Genomic DNA, 26,391 nt, shown 5'->3' with positions numbered 1-26,391 from the left:
CAAATCCACAGAGACGGAAAGTTGGTTAGTAGTAGTAGTTTGGGGGAGGGCCACTGGGGAGTGACTGTTAATGGGTACGGAGTTTCTCTGGGGTTTGATGAAAATGTTTGGAATTTTGGTTGGTAACTGTCCCACTTTGTGAATATAATGAAAACAGTTGCACGCTTAAAAAAAAAAAAGTGGGGGACCGCTGCCCTCGTCTGCCTTGGGACACAGAAGCGCCGACAGCTGTGCTGGGAGTCCTGGTTCCCACTCTAGATACACGCCCTGTGGTTGCGCTGATCGCCGCTGAGGCAGTCACCCTTCCACCAGCCTGGGGCCTGTGCCGGTGTCATGGTGGCACTCCTTGCCCGCTGACAGCTCTGCCTCCGGGCAGATGCAGAGGAATCAGCCCTCCCTCCTTGGTGAGCTCCACAAGCTCAGAGTCAGGCTGCCCACCCCTGCCAAGCGCATGGTATTTCCTATTGCTACAGGGACCTGAACACCCCCCACCTCTGCCGAGCCTCCCCGTCTGACTTCATAATGGGAAGCACATCTCATGGCCCTTTGGGACCTGGCTCCCACCTCCTCCTCTGTGTCATCTACCACCACTGTCATCTTCTCCATCCTCTCCCTTCCTCCTCCATCTGCCCCAGCCCAGCCATATTGAAGTATGGCCATTCACTTGCCTGGGGTCACAATGTTCTTTCTTTTTCTCCTAGAATGGCTTTCCTTCTTTTACTAGCTAAGTCATACCTGCTCTTCAAAATTCAGTTCAGGTACCACCTCCTCCTGGAAGCCTTCTCTGATTCCTCCAGACTGAATAAGCAAACCCTTCTCTGTTCTTTCACCTCTAATCTAGCACTTACCACAGAGTTTGTATCTGTCCACAGCCTAGTATTCCCACTAGGTGCATTCTTTGAAGATAAGGACATGCCTCACATTCCTGGATTCCCAATCCCTAGCCCAGGGCTTGTTGTGCTATGCATGTTCAATAGGTCTGAGCATGCGTGCTCCAATCAACCCAATGGGCCCAAATCAGTGAGCGCCGGTGATGCTGGTCGCTAAGGAGCAGGTGGATTTCGGCCCTGTGTCAGGACTCCCTTAGTCAGCATATCAGCTCCTGATTTAGGTAGGGTCTGGCTATGGTAGTGTCTCATCCCAACACCCGGAGTCCCTTGGGATCCTCAGGCATGTGGCTCCTGTCTCCTCAGAAGAGAAAACCACCAAGTGCTCCAGACTTCCTCCTTGCTGTCCCCATTGCATGCCCACCCCACTTCCTGCTGTTCTGGAGTCACTCTAATGCATCCACTGCTGAGACTAAAGCGCCGGAACTCTCCAGACACTCCTGGTGCATGCCATGCTAAGTTGCTTCAGTCGTGTCCGGCTCTTTGTGACCCCATGGACTGTAGCCTGCCAGGCTCCTCTGTCCATGGAATTTTCCAGGCAAGAATACTGGAGAGGGTTGCCATTCTCTTCTCCAGAGAACCTTCCTGATGGAGGGATCGAACCCACGTCTCTTATGTCTCCTGCATTGGCAGGCAGGTTCTTTACCACTAGCACCACCTGGGAAGTCCCAGACACTCCTGGACTTACCTGTAATCAGGTAACTACAAGCTAGAGAAAAGCAACTCCCAAGGACTGGAAAGGGGAGAGGGGTGGTGAGATTTTTGGCAGAAGGTTGGACAAAGTCACAGATACATGGTTTCAGGAAAAGGATCAACTTCCAGCCCTTGCGCTACCCAAGCCCTCCCCACTCTCTAAGCGTCTAAAAAATCAGGGGCCCCGAGGTCCCACTGGGCCTGAGTCCTGCTCACACTCTCACCTCCCACCTCCAGTGGGCGCTGCTGAGTTAATGGCCTGCACCATGTCAGTGGTGAGGGCATCCAGTAGGCTGGTGATAAATTCCAGTTTCTTCCCTTCTGGACAGCCTGAAAGACAAAGTGAGATCTGAAGGCACGTGCCAGGTGGGTAAATGATCAAGTCAAACAGCTTCCTCCACTACCACTGTTTCTCTTCAACCTCTCCAAGTCCTTCTTGTCTGGCCAAATCCACTTTGGGAATTGTCCACAGCTCAGATGATTCGCTCTCCCGCGTTGCAGGCGGATTCTTTACCAGCTGAGCCAGGGAAGCCCCAGATGACTCTCATAAACCTCCAGAGTTCCTCTCCCCACAGCCCACAAGGGACCATCAGACCACATGGACAATAAAGCTTTTGGTGTTCTTCCATTCCACAAATTTTTGCTGAGTATCAACTCAGGCACTATGGTATATGTTAGGAATATATTAGACGGGGCTCTTCTCCTCATAAAGTCCATAGTCTACTGGGAAACTCAAGTGGTACAGTGAGACCAGGCTACTTCAGAGGCAAGGACCAGGTGCTGAAAGAGCACTAGGAATGCAGAGAAATCCAAGGTCAAAGTTGACTCAATAGATCTACCAGTTTACCTATCCAAGAACCTCTTCCTTTTTTTACATCTCTCCTCAGCCAGCTCAGATTATAATGATCAACCCTCCCTTAGAAGTACTCTCAAATCCTTTGTTTATTCCTCACGGTGGGACTCCAGCAAAACCCCGAGCATGGATGAACCTTCGCACAGATATGCCTTCTCCAAATCCACAGCCCCGGAGCTGAATGTTGCTGGTGTAAACACCACCACACCACTGGAGAGATGGTTTTCCTGTAAATTCATGACTGCCAGCCCCAAAGAGTCCCTTGACACTACCTACAATTCTCCTCTCTGCAGCAACTATTTCATTCTCTTCTCTCTGCAGTTCCCCCGGGTCTCTGGTTAAATGCTACTTTCTCGGTGAAGCCACAGATTTCCTCCTGCCCTTCTCCCAGCACCTCACTCTTTCCCTTTAGAGTACCTGTCATCATCTTCACGTGTTTGGATTCACTTATTGGTATATTCTGTCTCCCACACTACATAAGCTTCACTTCCATTTTGATTACTAGACATACCCAGCGCCTGGCACACAGTGAAATCTCAATTCACATTTGTTGAAGGGATGGCTAGACAGAGGGATCTGGTCTCTACGATTCCATTCTCATGACAGAGTGATTTCTACAAACCTCACTTGGGAACCCCCGGACTTTCAAGAGCCTCTGTTTTCAGTTCTCCTTTGGAATCCTGATGGGAACAGTGGGAGCTCCCACCAGCACTGATCTGATTAAAACTACAGTGTTTCGAGCCATCTATATTTAGTAATCGTATTGTAACTCACTGGCAGAGAACACGGTAAATAAGGGAAACCCTGCCCAGCAGCCCTTCAGAGGCCCTGGCCCCTGCCTATGCCTCTTGTGCCATACTCCAGGGACAGCTCTGGGCCACCAGGGGTCATTGCAAAGGCACTCTACAGGGCTGGCAACGGATACTACCACGTCCCACAGGACAGCCCATCCCTGAGAGTTAGCTTCTCTTTGCAGCCCTGGGGAAAAGGGTCCACAGCCTCCAGATCATTGTCCCAATCACCCTAGGTTAGAGAAAGAACTGGAGCGTTTTCAAGGGTAGGATTTTAAGCCAACGTGTGTGCGTGCTAAGGCGCTTCAGTCGTGTCCAACTCTACAACCCTATGAACCATAGACAGCCAGACTCTTCTGTCTGTGGGATTCTCCAGACAAGAATACTAGAGTGTGTTGCCATGGCCTCCTCCAGGGGATCTTTCCAACCTAGGGGACTGAACCCACATTTCTTAATGTTCTTTACTATGAGCACCACCTGGGAAGCCCTTTAAGCCAAAGACTACATTTTAAAGTTAAAAAGGGAAGAGCAAGGAGGAGAAACCATGTGTTCAAGAGTTCAGGACTAATTAGGGACAAATACCAGGCTGGATGCCGATCCTATGGCCCCTGCCATGCCCCTGCCCACTGTCCATCCCCACCCCAGCTTACAGATGAGGAAACAGACCCAGAGGCGGGCGCTGCTTCTGTATGATGAGAGGGTGGCGGGACAGGAAGGGGTGAGGATGTCAGCAAGAGGCAGTGTCATCTCCTACCTGGCAGCTCCCTGTCCTTGAAGGGGTCCTCCACCTCCGCACTCTTAGCCCTGGCGTCACTCTCACAACTGGGCATCACGTAGCTGAGAAGAGAGGCAGGGGGTGAGGAGGGGCTGGAACCTGAGTCGACTTCAGCCCCTACTACCAGCAATGATCTGTGTGGTCTCTAAGCCTAGAGCACCCAGAGCTGGTGGCAAAATATCTCCTGCCCTGTCCACTAGCTACAGGGCAATCCCAGCACCAGCATCCCCACAGAGACACGTTCAGGCATGTTGCCACATTGTCTCAGTTACTCAAGTAGAGTGGTGTCCCCTTATGTCTGCACACAGGATCTTTTTGACCCATAGAACCTAGTGACTCAGGCAGGGCAATAACCTGCCTGAGTGAACTGAGGTTCAGAGAGATTACCTTCTTTCCCCAAGGGCAGTCCTAGGAAAGGCCAGTCCTGTGGCCAGAACTCAAGATCCAGGTCTTTCTACCAGGACCTCATCTGCCCACGAGCAGAGACGCTGCTCCCCAAGTGTCTCGATTCCCAGCCGGCCAGGAAAATAAATCCAGGAGACGCGAGGCGCCAGCCTAACGGGAAGCTGGTTCTCCTGCCCTAGGGTCCATCTGAGGGGCAGGATGGGCTCCGGGGGCTTACCGTGTGGAGGTCCCTGGCAGCGGACGCCCGGTGTCCACCAGCACACACCAGCAGTAGCCAGTGGACTGGTGGCACTGCACTGGTTTATAGAGTCCCCCAGGTGCACACTCGGGGATCACAATGCCCTCACGGGGGTTCTGCCGGGCCTCTTCCAGGGCGCTCTGTCTCTCCTGGTCACACGAGTGAACTTTCTCTGCAAGAAAAGACACAGCCTGTGGTGACTTCCCGCTCCTATGCTTTCCCGGCCAGGACCCGGCCTGGCCCCCAGGAACTGATGATGGCTGACTGCTGAATCACCAAGGGGAGCCGGCTCCCCCACACCAGCCCTGAGTGAGGACTTGGAGGCCCAGAGCGCCTCACACTGGCCCTTGCACGGCCAGGCTGCAATAGCATTCATGCTGGTAGGCTCCAGTGGCCACAAGGCAGCCAGGGAAACAGGGCTACTCCTCATCAGAGCTGCAGTTGGCCTGGGAGTGGAATCTCCTGACTGTTTTCAGAACAGTCCCCGCTCATGTCTCCTAGTTCCAGCCCTGCAAGCTGACAGCTGAGGCAGGAATGCCCGTGTGTGTGGACACTCTCCCAAACCCAGACCCAGTAGGACAGGGCCACAGTCACCATCCTCAGGGTGGGAAGATGCTCTGATGCCCGGCACCCAAGAGGAGCAGAAACAAGGCCCAAACCCACTCCTTCCAGGACTCCACCAGAGCCAGACAAAGTAGGCTGAATGGAGCTGAGTTGATTACACAACACTGCTTCCATTACACAACACACCTTCCCACAAGAGGGTGTCTGCATTCAGCAGCCTCAGAAACCATGCCAGCGCATCTGAACAGCCAAACCTAGTTTTCCCAGAGTCAAGCCCAGCTTGAGGCAGTACATGGTGCCCTGTGCACCAGGGGCTTTAGAACCCCACGGCCCCTGACCAGTCAACCTGCCCAACTTCCCTTTCTTGTTTTTTTGTTGATACTATGTGGGTTTTATTAGTTTGTTTTTTCAGTTGTTAAAAATAAATAGCATTGGGTTTCTTTTCTCATTATAAAGAAATATTTGAAGAATCTCTAATCCCACCAAAGTTAAGTTCTACCTACCCTGGATCTTTTCTTTTGCATATATACACATGCAAATACACATGCACACACTTACAAGGTGTTTTTTTCAACAATAAAAGGGACCATATCATAAACTTGTACCACTGTTTTTTATCTACTTATTTCTCTTTTTATTCATTTACTTTATCATCACTTTATTTCTCTCATGAACAATATTCCACATCTTTCCTCTTGAAGAATGTGACAGGAATTACCTTGGGCATCCCGTGACTTTTTCACAATGTGTTATAAAAATATCACTTGAAGAGCCAAGAATTTGGCATCAGCAATGTGGAGATTCATCCTGCTCACTGAACAACAGCACAAATGGATGAAAATAGAGAAGCTCAATTCTGATGGAGCCAAACCCTTTGAAATAATGGCTCTGTTGATGATACCATATGAACCAGACAGATGTTGAAGCAGACTGTAGGTGTGCAGAGATACAATGCTGTCTTAGAGGGAAGTCAGATGATGGGGAAATGATTTCTGGTCTCCTAAAAAAAATGCTGAAAAATTCTCATTGCAGGGTGAGGGAGTATTTTCTTAAAGGCATAAAAATACTGGAAGGTATATATAGCATATTTGCTATTAAAATATAATTCTGATATGGAAAATGAAAAAAAAGGAATTACTATTTTCACAATGCAAACATAGCAAAATTGAACAGAATCTCCTTGACTAGATGAACAGGAGTTTAGAACAGTTGACAGACAACAGACTTATGATTCTAAACCCAGTTATAAGTACCAACAGAACTGCCCCTAGAGGCAGCTTAGGGAAGAGATACAAACTGTTGGAGAGAGGGGGCCTTTGGGGAGACCTGGCCTGAAGGCCCAGAATTATGAATCGCGCCCCTGGCTAGGATGGAGCCTGGCACCTTCCAGAGGATTACACAAGAGTGTTTCAATAGCTCTCCCAACCCCAAGCGGGTAACTTTATTTTCCTGCCTCGTATTTCATGCCACAAAAAAAAAAAGTGACAGATGAGCAAAACCAAAAGAAAACAGCTTTTTACTGGTCCCGCGTTCATGCAACAACCTCTGACAGAGACTTTAAATTATAAGATCCTCCAGGCCAACATTCTAAAGTCGTAAATCAGATGGAAGGCGAGATGTGAACGGAGGTGGAGAAAGCTTCCCTGGGGACAGAGCAAATGATGGGCCTGACTTCACACCATCGGGGATCCTGAGACTGCAGGGATGTGGAGAGGAGCCAGCCGAGGAGAGGTGGGAACCCGTAGTTTGGGGGCTGTCGACAGATTTCTGGACATCCTTGAAAGCTGTTCTGAGATGTTTGCATCCCGCTTCCATAGAGGCTGCACAGAGTTCCACAGAGAATAAAACCATACAAATGATGATGTGCGCTAATTTGGAAAAACTAGGGGGCTAGCAGTGGAATTTGAGAAAAGGCTAAACACAGGGCTTATTACTTCATTACTTTTTTCTTTGTTTGCTTGCTTGCTTATTACTTTATGATGATCTCTGCAAGTCCAAGTGCTTCTCCAAGAAAGAGGCAGGAAAGGCTTATAATCATAGTACTAACCGTTTGCAAAGAAAACATGGAGAGTTTGTCTTCCAACAGAGAGAAAATCTCCCCTAAAATCCTCTTTATACTAATAATAGTCAAAGCAAATATTCACTGAGAAGCATGTGCCAGGAGGTAGAATAAGGACTTCACTTGCCTAATCTCTTTGTCCCTGTGAAGTAGGTACTGCTCTTTTATGCCCATTTTATTTTTAAAAAAATATGTATTTATTCATTTATTTAGCTGTGTTGGGTCTTAGTTGTGGCACATGGGCTGTGATACATGGGCTTAGTTGCCCTGTGGCATCTTAGTTCTTCAACCAGGGATCTAACCCATGTCCCCTACATTGGAAGATGGATTCTCAACCACTGGAACACCAGAGAAGTCCCTTTGCCACTTTATAGACCAGGAGACATTCATGAATTTTCCCAAGTTCACTCAGCCAGGCAAGAGGAGAGCTGGGCTCTGACAATCAAGCCTGTCTTGCTGAACTCTAGACAGAGGTTGTTGCCTCTAATCATTTGCTTTTAGGGGAAAGTACATTTATTTTTATGGTGTGAAGATTTTCCAGCCAGCCCATTTGCAGACTGCCACAAACCTGCTGCATTCGAAAGCAAATGTGTAAAAACCCATACTTACCCTTATTGACACAGCACTGCTTCTTCTGAACCAACAATTTTTCTCTGCTAGAGCGCACTCTGGACCTCATACCCTCATATTTTTCCCTCTTTGCCTCTGAACAGGATCACCTAAAGCCAAATTTGTAACTCACCCACCACTGACAGACAGTAACATGAATAATAATAACTAACTGCTCTCTGAGTGTTTACTACATGCCCAGCTCAGTACTGGGCACTTTTGTTAACTCAAACTCATCACGAGCCTCTACGATAAGTGTTACTACACTATAATAATAGTATAGTCACTGAGCAGACTGGCTGTGTGATTTCCCCAAGGTCAATAATGAGGAAATGGCAGAGCCTGCATTCTAGCCCAAACAGTCTGTTCCCAGGCCATGGCCTTCATCTCTCTTAGATAACAGCTCTCACTGCCATGGGCTAATCTGATTTTTATTCTAACGTATGTTTTTCTTTTACTCGGTATCGTAGACAGTTACAAGATGGTACCAGTGGATTGCACCTCCCTGTATTCATGCCATTGGGTAGACCCTCCACGTTGACTCTGATTTGCTTTGACCAGTGGAAAGGACAGGGGTGACAGTATACAGCTTCCAGTCCTAGGCCTGAAGACTCCTTACAATTTCCACTTGCCCTTTCTTGCAGTCCACCCTGAGACCACTCCATAAGGAAGCCAGTCCATCCTTCTGGAGGATGAAAGGCCACATGGAAGAAAACCAAAGTTGTCCAACCCACAGCCGGCACCACCCACCAGGTGTGAGGGTGAGGTCATCCTGGAAATCCCAGCCCAGGTGACCCTCCAGTTGGACGAGTCCAGCCATGATCCATCAAGGAACCACCACTAACACCATGGAAAGAAGAAATTATTTTTGCTGTAAGCCTTTACACCCAGCAATAGATAACTGAAACACTTAGACTTGCTCAATTCTTTATTAAATTGTGTGGGCATGTGCCCAGTTGCTCAGTCATGTCTGACTCTTTGGGACCCCATGGACTATAGCCTGCCAGGCTCCTCTGTCCACGAGATTCTCCAGGCAAGAATACTGGAGTGGGTTGCCATGCCTTCCTCCAGGTGATCTTCCTGATCCAAGGATCGAACCTGAGTCTCTTGCATCTCCTCCATTGGCAGGCAGATTCTTTACCACTGCGCCACCTGGGAATCCCCTTTATCAAATTATCCCATAAGTATTATATACCCCGTAAGTACTGCAGCCCTCTTGGACCCTTGAAACAATCAATCAATATCAATCAATCAACTTTTCCTTTAGTGCTTCTGCAGACGTCATACAAATACTGATCAGTACATAACGAGACACATGAGCTTATTCTGCATCTGAAGACCCAGAAACCAGCTCCACCCTTAGGGCCATTGCTACCCTCTGCCCTTCTCAGTCACTCCCAAACAAATCTTAAAATTGACAACTGTGAAGAAGTCACCTTCCAAAATGCAAACCAGGGGACCTATTTCAAGGGTCTGACCACTGGTTCAGAAAGCAAGCTCCTCAGAAGTTGACACTCACTGTTCTAAAACATTCAGTCTCTGCTCAGGGAAGTTCAGGGAAAGATGACAAGATTAGAAGGTCCGGCCTGATAACTCTGAGAATGGGCTGGGATCATCTGTAAACCCTGGGAAGACATAAACATCGGGAGGAGAGGGAAGAGGCAGGGCTTGTTCAGGGCGACTCGGGAATACCTAACAACACATTCTTGCACTCAGGCACACTCAGTCCTTCTAATCCCATTCCGAGACAGTGCAGACAATGAGAGCCGATTCACTCCCCGCCTGGCAATGGGTCGTTTCACTCTCACTCACAAACCTCTGGCTGCCTGAGAGAAGAAACAGCAGAGAAGTAGCCTGCGGAAGGAATGAAAACATGGTCCAACTCTTGCCACCGCCCTCCCCACCAATCACACAGCAGCGGAGCAAAGCAAGGCTGCGCCTGGGTGGGAGTGGGCAGGGAGGGGGACCGTGGAGAGAGAGACCAGGCTGAACCAGACAACACAAACCCTGTCTGCAGGTCCAGGGTGCAGATTCTCGGGTGTCCAGCCAAGACAGGAGGAGTGTAGGGAACAGGCCTGTCTGCTACGGCCAGTCCCTGCCTCTGCACCTCTCAATGACCCATGGTAATTAGGAGCAAAGGAGAGCGTGAACAATTTCAACCCCCAACTAACCCTCAATCTCGATTTTAGCCCACAGTTTATCCTTTGTTTCTGGGAACATTTTCTTCTTTATCGGCTGTTTCTTTTTTCTTCTTTACTTAAAAAAAAAAATGTCCAACAAACATAAACATTAAAAGATTCAAGTTTCAGTCGTTGGTTTGGTCTTTCTCTCTGGCTGTTGCATTCCAGAGAAGTTGCTGAAGGAAGGAACAGACAGAAAAGCTGGGAGGCTGGGTAACCAAACACTCGAGTGAGCAGGTATTGATGAGCCAGGCATATCTTGAACTCTTTGGAGAAAGAGCCGGGGAACCATATAGTGATGGAGACCCAGAGGGAGATGGAAGGGGAGAAAAGGCAGCAGTCAGAGAACATCAGTAGTGGTGGGGGTTCTCCAGAGAAACTGAACCAATAGGAAAAAAAAAAAAAAAAAAAAAAAAAAAATATATATATATATATATGGATGTGGCTATATATGTGGAAAGAGAGAAATTTATTTCAAAGATTTGGCTCCAAGCTGACAAGCTAGAAATTCAGGTAAGAGTGATGGGGCAGTCTCTAGTCCAAAATCAATAGGTCAGGCCAGCAGGCTGGAAACTCAGGCAGGATTTCTATGTCACAGTCTGGAGGCAGCATGTTTTCTTTTCCAGGAAATCTCAGGTTTCACTCTCAATGCCTTCAACTGATTGGATGAGGCCCACCCACACCACAAAGGGTCATCTGCTTTACTTCAAGTCATTTGATTATAAATGTTAATCATGTCTAAAATAATACCTCTGCAGCAACATCCAAACTAGTGTTTGACCAAACTGTGGCCTAGTCAAGTTGGCCCCTAAAATTAGTCATCACTGGGTCCCTATGAAAAATGACACCAAGAAAAAAGCCCAGTCTTATAGAAAACCATACACAGAAAAGCTGAGAAGAGTCATGGGTCTCAGAAACATGTTTTGGGAAAGATGCCTCAATGAATGATGCAATCTTCCCAGAGAAAGAACCAAGAAGCTCTCCTCCGAGGGGAGGATCAGCTGAGAATTAAAGGCAACTTTTCAGGCTGCCTCGACCAAGCACCGCCTATACTGCAGACAGGGGAGTGGGGTGTGGACAGGGCTGACAACAATGTCCTGGGAGAGATCAGTGCTTCTGGCATCTCAGATCTAATGTGGGATCCGGGGTAACACAGGAGATTGGGGCTCACAGAGAGACTGCAGAGGGGGTCGAGGGACTTCTGGCCCCTGGGACTGGGTGTGCGCTGGCACGATGGCAGGCTCAGGAAGAGGTCAGAAAAGTTTCATAAGATGTAGCAAGAAGAAAGAACTAGCCACGAGATCCTAACCTACCCTCATTCCAGGCCTCCTCCATCCTCAAAGCTTTCCCTGGGGGGCCCCACCTAGAGCAAGGCCTCCCTCTGCTCCCCTCCTGGACTCCTCACCCTGGGCACTGGGACTTAACAAGACTGCAAGCTCCTAAGGGCAAGAGACCTGTCGCAGCCTTCCTGACTCTTCCCCACATCCACCCCTGAGCCCCAGCAACTCACTCATAGGAGAACCACGGAGACCCGGGTGTAAAGGATGCTCAGAGTATACAGCCCAAGAACCCCGCTATTGCTTGAATTACTGCTGTGCCATCCCCAGCTGCAGGATTCTGTGCTAGCCTGACACTTCAGAGATGGGCCCCCACCACTGAGTCACTGCCAAGTGTGTGTGGGGTGGGGGGAGGGATGAGACCACAGAGTCTAGAAAAAGAAAATCTGTCCCTTTGACTCATCCTAGGAAATGCCACACTCAACCCTCAGACCATCCAGCATTAGATTTTCTTAAGGGAAAAATCAATATATGGTACTCGCCTGAAAAACAGGAGCAGTGTATCTATGTTGTAAAAGGAATTGTCCCACTGGGCCAAGAATATCAAGGAAAACAGTAGTGTTGTGTCGTCTGCAACTACCCTGAAACCCCTTCAAATACCTCACACCCACCTAGCCTCTTATCAAAAATGAATGAAATGCTGAAGGATAACACAAAATAACAAGCTGTGTGTTAAAAAAAAAAAAAAAATCTTTCCTTAAATTCCAGAACATGAAATTCCAGAGGCATAAGAAATTGCGTGGCTCCTGCTGCAGGAGTCTCTGGGTTGGCACGAGTGGCGTGTGCTCTGGGGACTTTCACAGAGAATGTGGCCGATGAAGAAACTGCAGGAACAAAAGGAGGGACCGGAGAGACCAGGTTTGAAGGCACTGACTTCCTGTTTCTGAAGAGCTACCCTGTGACTGGACATGCGGTCTCCAGGGAGGAAATGCTGCTGGATGTATGATCCTGGACAGCTCACAGGACACCACTGAGCAGCCCTTTCTATTTATTTGGCCACACGTGGTTCAGCACCTGTGACCGCTTTTCTGTCCTCCCATCAGGCCCAGCACTGAGCTGTCACTTGGCCATCATCAATCCCCTAGTCTCAGAGTCATCCAGGGGCTCCAAGAACCCCCTGAAGAGGAGGGGAACCCACAGAACCATTCCTCAGAGCTCCCTCTGGAACAGACAGTGGCCAAGAAAAGGAGAGGTCTTGCCAGGGCAGGGAAGAGGCAGACCCCCTGACAAACAGAACAAAGCCAACCCTTGAAACTGTGCTCAGGTGTGTATCAAGCAGGGGTGGACACAGAGAGAACAGACACAGAATACGCACAAATTTAAAGTGGCCACCTCTACCATGAGAAGAGGTTTCTCCAAATGACCCTTTAATCTAAGGGACAACAGAGGATGAGATGGTTGGATGGCAGCACTGACTCAATGAACATGAATCTGAGCCAACTCTGGGAGATAGTGAAGGACAGGGAAGCCTGGGGGGCTGCAGTCCACAGGGTCACAAAGAGTCAGACACAACTTAGAGACTGAATAACAACAAAGAGGCCTTGACATGAGAGCTATTGATGGGCTTGGAGCCCTGGGAAATGCCCTTACTACTCTGGGCTCCTTTTCCTCATTTAAAATGAAGCGGTGGTGGACTTCCCTGATGGTCCAGTGGTTAAGAATCCAACTGCTAACGCAGGGGATGTGGGCTTGATCCCTGGTCTGGGAACATTCCATATGTCATGGAGCAACTTGACTTCTAGCAAGACGGAAGAAGCCAATTACAAGCCTGTGTGCGACCACTACTGAGCCCAGGCACCTAGAGCCTGAGCTCTGCAACAAGAGAAGCCACCACGATGAGAAGCTCATGCACTGCAACAAAGAGTAGCTCCCACTCTTAGCAACTAGAAAAAATCTGCATGCAGCAATGAAGACCCAGAGCACCAAAATAAATAAATCATATGAAGACTCTTGAGAGCCCCTTGGACTGCAAGGAGATCAAACCAGTCAATCCTGAAAGAAATCAACCCTGCATGTTCATTGGAAGGGCTGGTGCTGAAGCTGAAGCTCCATTACTTTGGCCACCTGATTTGAAGAGTAGACTCAGTGGAAAAGACCCTGATGCTGAGAAAGATCAAGGGCAGGAGGAGAAGGAGACGACAGAGGATGAGATGGTTGGATGGCATCACCAACTCAATGGATGCGAGTTTGAGTAAACTCGGGGAGATGGTGAAGGACAGGAAGCTTAGCGGGCTCCAGCCCATGGGGTCGCAAAGGGTCAGACACAACTGAGCCACCGAACAACAACAACAATACATTTCTTTAAAAAGGAAAATGCAGCAGGGGTACTAGAGGTGATCACCGCCATAGCCCACCATCTTACAGCCAGGCCAGAGCTTCCCCATAGCTCAGGGCCTAATCCAGCTCAGTCTCCCCCACCCCGGGAGAGCCCTAGAACCAGGAAGCAGCTGAGTAAGGGGCAAGGCTGCTGAGGGCCTTCAGGTTTGCCCCCATGCCTCGCCTCCCCAACCCCCACTCCCGCCACGGCCATACTGGGTCCAACTGCCTGTGGCTTAGAACCCACCCCCACCAAACAAAACTAACAATGCCCGCCTCGTGTCCCTGACACACCCACTCACAGGCGTGTGTGCAGTAGGCTCTGTAAATAGGGCCCGTGCTCGGATGAAGTGCGGTGGGTCAGGAGGCGTGAGGGAAAATTACAAACCAACCAGCCTGTCTAAATAATTTCTCTCTGGGGCACCTAAAATGGCCATGCATGGTTCACCGTCGTCTGAAGTCGTACCCTCTGTCTTCCCACACAGACAGAAACTGAGAACTGGAGGAAAACAAGATCTAAATTCTACAGAAGATACTTCTTCTAGGATGGACTGTCCCAATATAGCATATAGGCACTTTTTTTAAACTTTTTCCCCAAAGCATCACTGACTCACAGCCACTAGAATTTTAGAAAAGGTGCCATCTCTATTGACTCATGCCCTCAGTGAGCTCATATGACCCTTCCACCAAAAAGAATATGAAACTCTGCACAGTGGTTTTGCAATGACAAGTACTGAGAAGTGGCAAGCTGGCATCTTTGTAGTTTTTCTCACTAACTTCGCTGACCTTGACCTGACAAGCTCTTCCTTTAAGGACAAGAGCTAGCAAATAAAAATTCAGGTGAGAAGGAAGGAGGGGTTGTGCAAGGGGGAGATGGAAGAGAGATCTTTTTTAATTTGTCAAATAAAGTATCATAACTTCACTCTTCATCCCCCAAATAATAACACTGCACATATGAGTGTGCTCATAAACTACATACCCTGTCTACTTCCAAAGTCTTCTTACAAATAAACACAGAATGAGGCTTCTCAGACCAAAGCAGAGATGGCAGCTGACTTCTAACAAGTTGGAAGAAGTCAATTACAATTATCTCAGCAGGGCCTTCGATTAGGTTTTGTTTTTTGTTTTTTTTTAGCAGCAAAGGCCAAAAGCAGAACATTAGGATGCGGTAGGTTTGCTCCTAATACAACAAGCATACAAACTCAATAAAATATTTGCTAGTAGCGCAAGTTCCAGATCCCTCCCAGTCACACTGCACCTCTATGTTCCAAGCAGACAACATGGGGTAAATGAGCAAGGAGACTGGGAAAACTAATTTTAAAACAAGATTAAAATGGACTGTGAGGCTAGGCTCTCTGGGGCCTCCAAATGTGTTTCAGATCCTCTTAGCAAAGGGAGAACTTGAGAAAGGTCTTTGTTGTCAAAGAGAAAGTCATAAGAATGACCACCCATCCCCACCCCTGGCTCTTATTCTACTGGCCATGATGGACCAAGACACCTGCAGAAGATACATGGGCAGACATCCAGAAGGCCGGTGATAGAAATAAGCATCAAGGATTTGTTTTTATATAGATATTTTAAATGCACACCGGCCTGGCCCCATCCGCGGCTGCTAACGTTAGTGGATTACTCATTCTTCCTTCCAATCACGTCATGTGTGAGTCTCCAGGTGGCTGTGGGGTATTTGCTTACAATGGCTACCGCTGGTTTCCCTGAAAACTGTTTATTTTTCCAGGCCTCGGGTCATTACATCACCTCGCGGTTTCTGGGTAAGCCAAGAGCGCTGGTTTAGGGGGTGGGAGATCCAGCCAGGAGGTGCTATTGCCTCTGTGACCCCAAGTCCCAGTTCTAGGAGCAGCTACCCCAGCAGGAACTTCCAGGTAAGGGAAGAGTATCCAAAATGTGACCGAGGGGCCCAAAGTAGGCCTAAGAGAGCACTGTTCTGACCCTGGTACGTCAGGATAGGATGCTGAAAACAGCTTTCTTGTGACTTGGATGGTGACTGAGGCAAACACTCTCACGTTCAAGGAGGGCGGGGGTCACAGTTGCGACAGATGTGTAAGAAATGCATTTCTGCCTTGTGTCCTCGCTGGTGGCTAGTCTCCAGGGAGCAGAGTTACCAGCAGCTGCTGCATTTGCAGATGGACAGAAGGAAGGTCTGCCAGGCAAGCAGGTGAGGAAGGAAAGACACAGTCCATTTGAATTGAACCCACAGGGCCAGGTGCTAGGGCCTCTTGAAGTCAGATCAGATCGTGACGTTAACTAGAAAATATGGAGATAAAGGAAAGAAAGAGATGGGAGAGGAAGAAGGGAAGTCAAATGATCTCACAGGTGGCCGCCGGTGGGTACCAGGCCAGGAAGGAGGGAAAGGGTGTGGTACACGCCTTCAGGGCATCGTCTGCACGAACAGAAGAGTGAAGGCTCACACGACCACATCTCCTGAGAGATAATATTTTCCCGGAAGAGAAAGAACAGAATTTTGTCACACAGAAAGAGAGAGAGGGGGAAAAAAAAGACTTTTATAAATCACATGCTGTAGGAACGTGTCTGCATGTAGCAAAATTAGAAGCAGTTAAGACATGGATGAAGGATGAGATGAAGCCTAGTTTTCGTCGTTTCTTGGATCTCTGTACTTTCTTCTCTAACATGTAAGTGATCACAGGGTTTTTTTTAATCTAATTATAATAAGAAATGCTTTGGTCACTAGCCCCTGGTACCAAAATCTCAGCAAGAGTTTGTTTTCTTATAAAAGCAGAGCTTCTGGCCAACATGTGTATAGGAGAAGATGCTTGCTGTCAAGTTCTAGGCTGTTCGCCACCAGGTGCATTGTCTGCCTGGTTGCAAGAAGAACTCCTGGTGCAAAGGAGGCGAGAATCAAACAGAAGCTCAATAGGCAAACCTGCTGCTGTGGACCCTGCCACGTACTCAGAGGGCAACCCTGACCATGATAAGCCTATGACAAAGCCTTAAAAACAGGGACCAAAACCTTCGGGAGGAGGGAAGGAGACAGGATAAGTCTGCAGGCATAAGTGTCATGTTGTTGCAAAACTTCAGCTGCCCGGTGGAACCTTTCCAACGTCAACAGTCCCCAGGCCAGAAACCAAACCTGGCGTCACAGGGTCTGAGCGTGAAAGAAGGATGTTTGGGGTGTAAAAGAAACTGGGATGGCCTTTTTGCCTCTGGGAGAGAGAGAGCTGAGGAGAAGAGCACTCACTCAGTCAGCTCGCAGAGTCCCACTCCAACCTCCCCAGGGGTGTGGGTGGAAGCTCCCTGGACTCAGAATCTTTCATCAAACTCTAATGGGAAAGTGTCCCAGGGCCCCCACCCAGAGGCTGCTGTCCATACCAGAGCCCAGACCCAGACAAGTTATCCTTCAACTCCATGTGGCTTCTCATCAAACCAAGTGAAAAGTGGATAACACAATACACCAAGGTAGTCCACTGAGGTTTTTTCCAATAATTTTCAATAATTTATGTGCTCCTACTATGTGCCGGGCATTTTAGATACATTGAATTCTCAGAAAAATCCTGCAAGGCATTAACGACTTTATCTAATAAATAAGGAAATCAAGGCTCAGGGCAGTTAATTGTTAACTTTCTCAAGGTCACCCAGCCTCTCGGTAGGAAGCAAGTATCAGAAACCAATTCTATTGTTGTTCAGTCACTCACTGGTGTCTGACTCTTTGCAACCCTATGGACTGCAGCACACCAGGCTTCCCTGACCATCACCATCTTCTGGAGCTTGCTCAAATTCATGTCCATTGAGTCGGTGATGCTATCCAAGCATCTTGTCCTGTTTTTCTCTTCTCCTCTTGCCTTCAATCTTTCCCAGCATCTTCACATCAGGTGGCCAAAGGATTGGAGCTTCAGCCTCAGCCTCAGTCCCTCCAATGAATATTCAGCCTTGATTTCCTTTAGGATTGACTGGTTTGATCTCCTTGCTGTCCAAGGGACTCTCAAGAGTCTTCTCCAACACCACAGTTCAAAAGCAGCAGTTCTTCAGGGCTCAGCCTTTTTTATGGTCCAACTCTCACATCCATAGAATTGCCTAATACCAAAGACCAGGCTCATGCCATTACATGGTTGACCTCTTCTGTATACAAAAGACTCCCTACCCTCCCACCTGTGAAGGCCAAGCCTCAGGATGCTTCCTGGGCAACCCACCTGTGAGACCATGCACAGGAAACGATGTTAAAGCTCACAGGAGAGGGGATAGTGCTTGGAAAGCCACCTAAAGAATTTTACGCTAATGCAGGCTTCCCAGGGCACATCAGGAAACATCTCAGGAGACACAGCCCCTACTTCTAAGAAAGAGACCACAAAATGTGAGAAAGACCCACTTCTACTCATGGTCCCACCCAAATGCTTCTACTTCAATCTTATATGGCTTCCCTGGTGGCTCAGTGGTAAAGAATCTGCCTGCCAATGCAGCAGACATAGGTTCAGTCCTTGGGTTGGGATGATGCCCTGGAGGAGGAAATGGCAACCCACTCCAGTATTCTTGCCTGGGAAATCTCATGGACAGAGAAGCCTGGTGGGCGACAGTTCATGAAGCCACAGAGTTGGACACCACTTAGTGACTGAACAATAATGCAACAATCATATACCAGTGGCCAGCATACTTTTTTTTGTATAAAGGGTCGGATCATATTTTAGGTTTTGTAGGCCAAAACAGTCTCTGACACAACTCTTCAACTTGACAGTTACAGCATGGAAACAGCCATAGATGACGGTACATAAATAAATGGACATGGCTGTGTTCCAATAAAACTTTATTTGCAAAATCAGTTAAGAGGCCTTTTGCCAACCTGTTATGCACCTATGAGACATGATGTCCTTCACACAGAATTACATTAAAAAGGTTGGAAGGCACTCTGTCAGTATTACCACTTGACCATGATGGAGAACGTCCCAGTTTCTTAGAAAATGCCCATGGTATCAATCTTTGATAATGATCACTGGTATCAGTTTCTCCCTTGGAACCTTTAACTCTCTCCCAACTATCCTGTCCTATATGCCACCCTCACAGACATAACTGGGGCCAACCATGGAAAAATAAGGTGACTGGGCCCCTCTAACAAAAGGAAGGGGGTTGTACCTGCCTGGAAACCATTTCTCAGCATGACCCTATACTCATGCAATTGGAAACTACTCAGGGGAAGAAGGAGGGGAAAGAAGAAGGACTTGAGTGGAAGCAAACATCATCAAACTTGACATTGCCACTTCATTACACACAAAGAACATATCCCCAAAAGATAGGCACTCTATTCCCAGAGAAATCATTTTCTTCAGCCCTACCACTTACTACAAAGGTCTGTCTAGTCAAAGCTATGGTTTTTCCAGTAGTCATGTATGGATGTGAGAGTTGGATGGTGAAGAAAGCTGAGCGCTGAAGAATTGATGCTTTTGAACTGTGGTGTTGGAGAAGACTCTTGAGAGTCCCTTGGATAGCAAGGAGATCCAACCAGTCCATCCTAAAGGAAATCAGTCCTGAATATTCATTGGAAGGACTGATGCTGAAGCTGAAATTCCAATACTTTGGCCACCTGATGCAAGGAACTTACTCATTTGAAAAGGCCCTGATGCTGGGAAAGACTGAAGGTGGGAGGAGAAGGGGATGACAGAGGATGAGATGGTTGGATGGCATCACCAACTCAATGGACATGAGTTTGAGTAAACTCTGGGAGTTGGTGATGAACAGGGAGGCCTAGCGTGCTGCAGTCCATGAGGTCACAAAGAGTTGGACACAACTGAGCAACTAAACTGAACTGAACTGAACCACTTACTAGCTGTGAACCCAGGACAAGTTACTTTGACTCTTCATCTGTAAGATAAGGATGACTACACTTATCTCATAGTGTTATGGCGATCCTCAAAGAGAACACATAGCTGATACAGATAGCTGATAGCTATGATGACAGTGACGATTCTGTCTTTATTGATGATAATCCTCTCTGCTGCATCCTTCTCCAAAGCAATCAAACACGTTAAGTGAGATTCTCTAATAGATATGACACACAGGCACTAAAGCCCTTGCCTTCACAGAGTATAGCCTAGATAGAGAAATTAACCACTGGTAGGTGAAAAAAGGGCTTCCCAGATGGCGCCAGTAGTAATGAACCGGACTGCCAATGCAGGAGACAGAAGAGATGCAGGTTTGATCCCTGGGTTGGGAAGGTCCCCTGGAGGAGGGCATGGCCATCCACTCCAGTATTCTTGCCTGGAGAATCCCACAGACAGAGGAGCCTGGCGGGCTACAGTCCATGGGATCGCAGAGTTGGACATGACTGAAGCAACACAGCACACACAGGTGAAAAGAATCACAAAAGCAGTTGCTAAAGGTCAAATGTTTCAGGCAAAACGTACCATATAATTTCAGAGAGAGCTCTCCCTCCTATCTACCCCTTGGTCACCGGATGAGATGTGAGCTTCCTACTGGGAACTTTTTGCAGATACCACTTACAGATACCACAGGTACCAAAAGACTTCTCTTTGACTTACCATATTTGCTTTACAGTGAGGGAGGAGTAGAGGAAAGGTCTAAGAAGCTTCCTAATAGATGCTTTTGCTTAAGGTGACAATTATAAATTCTTTCCTGATTGAGGAATTCTCACTATAAGCAGTATCATTGATAGTGAAAAGTGAAAGTCGCTCAGTCGTGTCCGACTCTTTGCCACCCCATGGACTATATAATCCATGGAATTCTCCAGGCCAGAATACTGGCGTGGGTAGCTGTTCCCTTCTCCACAGGATCTTCCCAACCCAGAGATAGAACCCAGGTCTCCCACATTGCAGGCGGATTCTTTACACTCCCATTTTTCCTACCAAGGATGATGATAGTAACAAATACTATTGTAATTACAATTTATCACGCACCTACTGTGTATCACTTAGTCAGGCATTGGTTAAGTACTATACAGACTAACTTAGTTACCCTTTATTTACCATCTTTTAAGGAGGAGATTATTCTTCCAGCTGAGCACTGAGGCTTGGTGGGGAGGGAGGGAGGCATGTGACCTCACTGTGTGTTTGACTTCATTCGACTTCACTTGACTTGACTTCACTTGACTTCACTAAGTGTTGGAGCCAGAAAGAGAACCCACGATCTGTGTTTTGACCATGGCCCCTGTTCTATCAGAGACTCTGGCCCACAGGATGTCACATGGGCCCCTTCCCACCCCAGTATCCCAGGTTTCCTCCAGCTTCTGTCAAACAGAGAACCCGACGTGGGCAGAGGTCCTTGGCAAAGAAAATCAACCAGTGCCATGTGGCATCACTTCACGGTCTAAACCATTCCATGTACCCCAGTGTCCACAACCTTTAGGACAAAGCTGGAATACTATACAGATAACCAAAAGGAGGGCAAGGACAGAACACTCATTCACTGATGGTCATGCAGAACTCTGCCTGCCAGGTGAAAGGGACATATCTTTAGTTCACAGTCCTTGCTGCTTATCAGGAAAAGATGATACGGCTAAATTCAATAACCAGGCAGAGATATGCCAAGTGGCATTTCTCAGAATGAAATCTGAGGCTGCAAGAAGGATAAGTGCCCCCTGATAAGAGAAACAAATTGGGTCTGTTAATAATACATTGATAGACATCTAGTTTCTATTGATGGTAAATGAACTTTATCAACTTTGGTCTTCACTGATGATAAATGAACTCTATAATCTGATCACTCTTCAGAAATTATTACCTTTCTATAAGGATTCCAGTTTCCCTGCTGGCTCAGTGCTAAAGAATCTAACTGCCAATGGAGGAGATGCAAGTTTGATCCTTGGGTCAGGAAGAGCTCTTGGAGAAGGAAATGGTAACTTATGCCAGTATGCTTGCCTGGGGAAACCCATGGACAGGGGAGCCTAGTGGGCTACAGTCCAGGGGTTCGCAAAAGAGTTGGACACAACTTAGAAACTAAACAACAACTACAAGGGTTCAACCAGTACTAAAACCTGGACCCTTACAAGATCTTGAAAGATCAGATTAGAAAAGACGTGATTGTAGGCAGTTAGTTAGAGCCTTAAAAACACATAGATCCAAGGTTCTTAAGGTTTGAAGTCCAACTTCTCTATGTCCAGCCATTCTTCCAAATTCTTCTGTATTGCACATAGAAAGTCAATTAAAATATTAAAACATACCATCAAGCTATTTTTTTTAGCTAAAAGGATCAACTACTTATGAAAGAGGATCCCTGAGTCCTAACTGAAGACAATTAAAGTTGGAAGAGATTAACTCCTCTCATCTCCTCATTTTACAGCTGTGGAAGAAGCTGAAGGCCAAAATGGTGAAATGACTTGCCCAACCCCACACAGTGACAGTCATGGAGCAGCCACGTGGCACCCATGGATAGATCAGGTATGCACATAATCCAAGGCAGAAAATTTACCTGAATTTCTTACATTGGTGTTGTTCAGTTTGGAGTCCTTGATTACCAAGTGCTTAATCCAGAGGGTGGGAGCTGTGATTTCTGAAAAAAAAAAAGAAGAGAGGAAATAAAGTCTGGGCAACAGAGAGTATGAAACTTGCGATGTAACCCCCCAGACTTTTTAAAAGCCTGAGGCATCAAAGATAGAGCCATCTCCCTCATCCCATGTCCACTTCATCCCAACAGCCTCTTGCTTCCTCTCTATGGAAGCTCCTCTCCATCAGCTCAGAGGAGCCAGCCAGGGCCTCTTGTGCTGGGAGGCAGAGTGGTCAGAGTTCAGAGGCATTGAGCCACTCCATCCAGGAATAAAAATATTATCCCAGGAGGTGAGGAAAATGGCCCAAGCCAAGTCTCTCTCAGCTGCTTCCCTGGAAGAAGATTTGAAGGAAATAAATCAACAAACCAACGCCAAAAAAACCACAGAGACCATTTTGGAAGAAACAGCTGAGCCACAGCAGATTTTAGCTTGCTGAGACTCTGCTCCACGTGGAAAAGAAAGTAACGGGTCTAATGTGTGCTTCAATCTCTTTTCTAATGGTTTCTCATCAAACAGAGGCTGAATTCTTCATCCAGAGAGCTCCAGGAAGCCACCAGGCTCTCCAGGGCTGGCGTCACCCAGTGGACAGGTGCTGTGGAAATCTGAGGATGCCCCTGAGCACTGGAGATGAGACCTTTCCTGAGTACGTTGGAAAGGTCTTCCAAGTTGACGTGGTCTCCATTTCCTACCCAGACTGCCCAAGGTCCAGGGTCCCAGACTCGCCAGTGATCTAGGACATTTGTGGATCACAGAAACATTTGAACTTCTAGGCATGAACACACATGTTTTCCACTCCATGGCCAGCTGCAAAGGCTATCTTGTGTTTCTGTCTAGAGCTGAGCCTGGGCTAGGGACATCCTTAGCCACAGTTCCAACAAGTGGCATCACTTCTTTTTGTTCCTCTGTCTCACTGTCCAGTCTTAGGATCCAAGCCTGGATATACTCAGCTGAAAGCTGCTAAAAGGTTGCCGTATATTGCACGGAGCACCACATCTCATTGTCAGACTTTCTAGAAACTGCAGTCTGCCAAGCTTCCTGCTCCCCCTCATGGGAACCTGGAGTATTTAGCAAAGCACACTGAAGGATGTAGGCCCTGAGCAGCTCAAACTCAAATTGAAGCCAGCCTTCTGCACCCAAGTTCCAGTTGTCTGCTCCTCAGACCTCCAGAGATACCCAACCTCTGTTTTGCCACCAACCACTGCTATTTCTCTTGATCTAGAATTTCTCTTCCCCCAATGTCTTGACTCAACTCTCAAGGTCCCTACAAGTCAGCCAAACCAGCTCCATGCACCAGTCTCTTTCCTGCTACCTTCATCACTACGCCCCGTCTCCACCATACTCCCTCCTTTGTCCCTGCCTGGAACACCCTGATTCCTGCCTCACATTTTCAGATCCAGCTCAAGTTCCCTCTCTTCACAGAATCTTTTCCCAGACCACCGTGATCTCTTTCTTCTGGAAATGTCTATCACAGAAGAAATAAAATTGAGACCATATAGCTTCATACATAAATTCTCCAATAGTTGCTACTCTGTTGAGAGCAAAGGCTTTCATCTTATCTATTTCTCCTTCGTCCCCCACAGGCCTTGCACAATGCCGGGCACAGAGTGTTATAAGGACTTGTAAAAGCTGACTCATTTAGAAAAATGATGCTGCCAGCCTGTCTTTCTCAGCCATGGCTCCTCAGTTTTGGCAGTTTGCAGGGTCCATCCAGGCTGTGTTATTGTTGGATGTTAGTGGCCAGGCAGGAAGCCTGGCGAGAACAAGAGGGCCTTTCCAGAAGTGGAGGGTGTACTAGTTCCTGGGAGGGTTTGCATTTTTTTAAAACGTTAAAAACAGCTCGGCTTAAACTGGGAAAAATTGAAATTAAAAAAGGAAAAAAAATAATAATAGTAAAGCTTAAACAAACTTCTGAAGGAAAGACCTTGCCCAAATCTGAAAACAGTGGGACAACTCGAATCTGAAGTAATACAGGAGCTTACCGTCTCCATCGAACACCGGCTGGGTCTCCATCGTGGGTGTCGGCTTAGACCCGTCATCTGAATTGAGGGTTAAAAAGAATCGAAAGGAGACTACCATTATTGAGGTAAATACTATCTACTCTCCAGCACTGTTGAATGGTTGGGGTTTGCACATGGCCCGGCCAAGTCCCAAGGAACAGATCAGAGAGAAAGAAAAGAAAGAAGAAAAAAGCAAGAAAGAAAAGAGCATCACAGAAGAGACACCAACAGTAAGACAAATCCAGGGGCATGCTCGCCATTCCAGGGAAGGGACCCAAGTCACCATGGCTCTGGAGGAGCCCGTTTCGTGACTCTGCAGCAGCATGACTCTGCCAGCCCTTGTTCTTTCCCCAGGAAAGCTGGGAGTGCTGTCTTCCCAGGAGCCCTTAGCTCTGGCCCGGCACGTTGGGAGATGCTAGCACACTTTTGGCATCAAGTGCTGATGGCCCCAGCTCCTTCCCGTCCTCTTGTGCAAGGTACCAACCCAGTACCTTTCTAGTGGCCCTCACTGAAGAGTCTGAGGAAAACCAAAGACCATGGCGCCATTCCCTCCCAAACCCCGAGCTATTTTTCCATCCTCATCTCCAGCATGCTGAAGTGAAAAGAATTGGGAATCCTTAGAACACTTTTAACTGTGAAACCAATTCCCAAGGAGAGATGGAGGCAGACAAAATGAGAGGGAACATGAGTAATTGCACTCTGGATTTCCTTTGAAATTTCTAACACAGACGCTAGGAGCAGAGATTTCTCAGTAACAAAGTCCTGACACTTATGGTCACAGTAGTGTTGGCAGCTCTCTCTGCAGACCAAGAACCCTCTACAGGTCAGAGTAAGTGCAGACTTTATCTACCTTTCAGGACTTTGAATTATGTTCATCAAGATCCCCAAACCTGAATTTTGAACAGTGTTTCTCAACCTTTGTTTTATTATTGTCTATCCAAGGAGCATTTTTAGGCATTTTCTCCTTAACTAGTTTCCTAATGAAATTTTAATAACAAAGATACACTATATCTCTGCATACACTGTGTATTTATGTACTGTATATACGTCTGTACTTTATATGTAAAAAGAGAAAGGGTTCTTTTGTGCCCCCAAAACCAATTTTCACCTCTTTGTTGAAAGCTGGGAACAGGTATCTTTACTTACATTGAGAATGCACAGATCCAATATTTTTCTGTTTTCTCCCTCAGCAAGGGGAAGGAAGGTGAGCACTGTGGTCTCAGACACTGTGGTTACACAATCCCTTCTTCCAAAGACCCCCCCCCCCAGTGATCTTTGGGGACTAAACACTAGATTCTCCAAGCATTAACTATTAATGGAGAGTACAAGTTCTCATATAGTCTGCAATGCCAGTTAGATCATCAGTAGTCACAACCTCCACAATTTGGAGCTCCCAGAACTCTCGGCAGACTTCCCTGCATCTTATCAGGGGAAGGAGAAAGAACACAGAGTGCTGATCCCTTTTTTTACACCAATACCCCACCCCTGGGATCTTAAGATTCAATAGCTATGGAGATCCCGATCCTTGCTGAGGTTGAGGCCAGCAACCTGACAGTTGTGTGACACCCAACCCTGCTATTATTGTCATGTGCCAACGTAAGACCCAACTCCCACAGGGGCCAGGGCAATCCTGAACAAGCCAACAATCATCTCCGGACGTGAGATGCGTCAGGAGGAGAGGAATAATGAAGCTGAATATCTTATTTGCCTCTAACTGGAGTCCTGAACAGTCATCTTTTGACACCAAACTGCACATTTGATCTGGAAGTCATTGAGGGAGAATAAACACAGTGCAAAAACACACAATGTCATTTTTTTAAATAGCATCACTTCCCCGACTCTATTAACACCCCTTTCCGTTGAATTCAATGAACCACTGAATGAAGTCTTTTGGCAGCTGCAATGCACATTTGGTTGCTCCTGCCGGATGCAGGGATCACAGTCTAAATAGCCCAGCACAGTGCACTCAGCCCCTCCACACAGGGTGGCTTCCTTTCAGGAGTCTTAAAGGTAGCAAAGGGAAAGTGAGAAATCAAACATTCTCAGAGGGGCAATGGTGACAAGCAAAGTGCAAAATGGCTTATGCGATATCTTGACATTCAATTAAAATCATCCCATACTCCAAGAGCTATCTCTCTCTCTCTGGAGCAGGAAGACAGAAAATATTTTGTTTATTTCTCTCATCGCTGACAGGAGAGGCTGGGATGGCCCATCTGGTCCAGCAAT

General features: G+C 47.4%; 1 protein-coding gene across 5 annotated transcripts in view; it reads right to left on the bottom strand.

The window, feature by feature from the left end:
- SMOC1 (SPARC related modular calcium binding 1) overlaps nt 1-26,391 on the bottom strand; it is a 145,576-nt gene that overhangs the window by 14,836 nt on the left and 104,349 nt on the right. For 3 of the 5 annotated variants that reach the window (XM_081508815.1, XM_081508816.1, XM_081508817.1), the window contains 5 exons: nt 24,148-24,204; nt 22,093-22,173; nt 4,622-4,814; nt 3,979-4,061; nt 1,805-1,910 (listed from right to left, as the gene is read on the bottom strand). In XM_081508815.1, coding sequence (XP_081364941.1) covers nt 1,805-1,910; nt 3,979-4,061; nt 4,622-4,814; nt 22,093-22,173; nt 24,148-24,204 — 520 coding nt within the window. Of the gene's footprint in view, nt 1-1,804; nt 1,911-3,978; nt 4,062-4,621; nt 4,815-22,092; nt 22,174-24,147; nt 24,238-26,391 lie in introns of all 5 variants that reach the window. The other 2 variants (XM_081508812.1, XM_081508814.1) reach the window with 1 other exon arrangement.

Source organism: Giraffa tippelskirchi, chromosome 7 (assembly GCF_054371585.1).
Source record: "Giraffa tippelskirchi isolate mGirTip1 chromosome 7, T2T-mGirTip1v1.2.pri, whole genome shotgun sequence".
Classification (NCBI taxonomy): Eukaryota; Metazoa; Chordata; class Mammalia; order Artiodactyla; family Giraffidae; genus Giraffa; species Giraffa tippelskirchi.
The sequence above is the reverse complement of the archived record's forward strand: the minus strand, read 5'-3'. Positions and strand labels throughout refer to the sequence as shown.